Source organism: Arachis ipaensis, chromosome B03 (assembly GCF_000816755.2).
Source record: "Arachis ipaensis cultivar K30076 chromosome B03, Araip1.1, whole genome shotgun sequence".
NCBI lineage: Eukaryota > Viridiplantae > Streptophyta > Magnoliopsida > Fabales > Fabaceae > Arachis > Arachis ipaensis.
Window position 1 is genome coordinate 130,352,426 of NC_029787.2, and position 2,242 is coordinate 130,354,667.

At 36.9% G+C, this 2,242-nt stretch overlaps 1 protein-coding gene across 1 annotated transcript in view; it reads right to left on the reverse strand.

Moving 5' to 3' along the window:
• The window catches only part of LOC107634736 (probable inactive receptor kinase At2g26730), a 2,570-nt gene extending 1,152 nt beyond the window's left edge, over nt 1-1,418 (reverse strand). The window contains exon 1 of the mRNA XM_016338158.2: nt 13-1,418. Coding sequence (XP_016193644.1) covers nt 13-805 — 793 coding nt within the window. The 5' untranslated portion in view covers nt 806-1,418. The remainder of the gene's footprint in view (nt 1-12) is intronic.

Consider the following 2,242-nt stretch of genomic DNA (forward strand, 5'->3'; position numbering starts at 1 on the left):
TATATATGTTACCGTGAAGCCTAGAGAAAAGGTTCCCATTCTGTGCATATTTGTAGAGAAGCAGCTTTTCATCTCTTGAATGGTAGTAAGCAAGCAAAGGCAACAAATTAGGGTGCTGCATCCCTGCAATGACACGCAGCAGTGCTTCGAATTCCTTCTCAGTGAAAGGTTTCAGGTCTCTCAGCCTCTTCACAACAATGGTCGGTCCATCATGCATCATGGCCTTGTAACTGTTCCCCATCATTCCCTGTCCCAGTGTCTCTGCTGACGCCCTTAGAAGTTGTCCCATCTGAAACCCTGTCTTGTTGCCGTTGAAGAACATGAGTTCTTTTCTCTCCTCCACCCTCATCTTTGTACTTTCTCCTATCTCTATCTTCTTCTCCCAAGCGCTGCTCTCTTCAATATCGTCTTTTTCGACCTCTTTCTTCACAACATTGCATTTTTTGTTATTGGGATCCTGCTGCTGCAACTTCATCATCTTGTTCAGTTTTCTTGCTGTGTTGTAGTATAGCATCAAGAGCAGTATGATTGCAAGAACAAGAACCACATTCAGGATTAATAACAAAGCTGGAGTATTGTTGTGACCTGGTGATGGAGAATCGTTGCCTTGATTATCTTGCAGTACTCGAGCAATAATAGGAGAGTTATTGTTATCGTTTTCTTGTTCATTGATGTGGGAATGGATAAATCTACGGCTTAAAGAATTGATAGGACCCTCTTGTGATGTGCCAACAATGCTCAATAATGTGGCAACAACTGCAAAAGAAGTAACAAGTTGTTGAAGACCAAAAGGAGAAAATCCCATGTTGCAATAGTACTGAGATTGAAAGCAGTGCAAGGCAAGCAGATATTATTGCGATTGGATATTTGAGTCACAATGTAGGTAGTTGAAGATGATAACAATGGGAATATTCTAAGTGTTCATGTTCCCTTTGAGAATACTAAGAGGTGTTATTATTAGGACATTGTTTAGCTTCACTTACGAATCCAGCTAGCTAGAAGTTAACTTGGCGTGGATTCTTCTTGTAATGTTCACCATGGCTTACACTGTCGTAGTTTTCAACCCTTTTCATGGATTATGTGCTTGGAATCTTGAAGAGAAACACACGCATGACATTCAGCCGGCATATATATATATATAACATAAACAACATAATAATAACATTTGAGGTGTACCCCATAATACTCGAAAACAAGATTATAATCAAAACCGAGCATAAAGTCCGAAAATAAGCAATCAAAGCTAAAATCACAACTTGGCCAAAATCGTGCACAAGTCAAACACTATCTCCTAACCGTTATCCACAACAGCGGAATTCACTATCTAAGCCACTAATATCAGAACAAACAAACAGAAGATAGCACCTCACTCATCTATAAAACTAAACCCAATAGTCCAGAAAAAAGACAGGGCACAAATACACTCTCATTTATTTACTCGCATTAGATTCTTAAATACTCTTTTAATTTGAGCGTTGGAGTGCTTTTTTCAGGTGCTTCTGCTGCCATGTTTCGCAGCGCCAAAGTCATTCTTAAAGGCAGTCTCCCGGACGACGTATAGCTCACCCAAAGTCAAACGATCTCATCGGAAGCCATATACCTCGATTGAATCAGAACGGAACAACATTCATTATGTGAAGCAGATTATTATTATTTCTCCTATTTAAATCTATCATTTTATTTTTATTCTAACACAAAACAATATATATGATCCTTGAAATGGGGAATGGATCTTCTTAATTGTTAAAAAAAATTGACAATGTAAAGTGTGATCTCTAACCCTTCATTGTTCGCTCTCATATTTATTTTTTATCCCACTTATAAAATTAATGGTGAGAGATCACACTTTACTCCCTCAATTATTAAAAAAAATAGAGAGGATCCATTCCCCCTTAAATGAGCATCATAATTTAACTTTGCCAAACAGCTAAACTTCACGCATTGGCTCTCGAGAGATGCAAAAGGAGATGGTGGATATTATAATTTTCAAACTTTAATAAAAAGATTGTGCAAAATTTTTAGGTAGGAAAATTCTAGGGCCAGCAACTTTATTAAATTTTGGCCAGTATGTAACTAGCAAAGAAAAATGAATCATTGGATGAGATTTCATACTAATTTCACACCATTAAAATCATTATTGATGGCTATTTGATGGCTACAAATCATAAAAGTTACTATCCCCTAATACTTCTCTTATTAGAAAACATCTAAGAAGAGAAAAAGAATACAACTTATATAATTT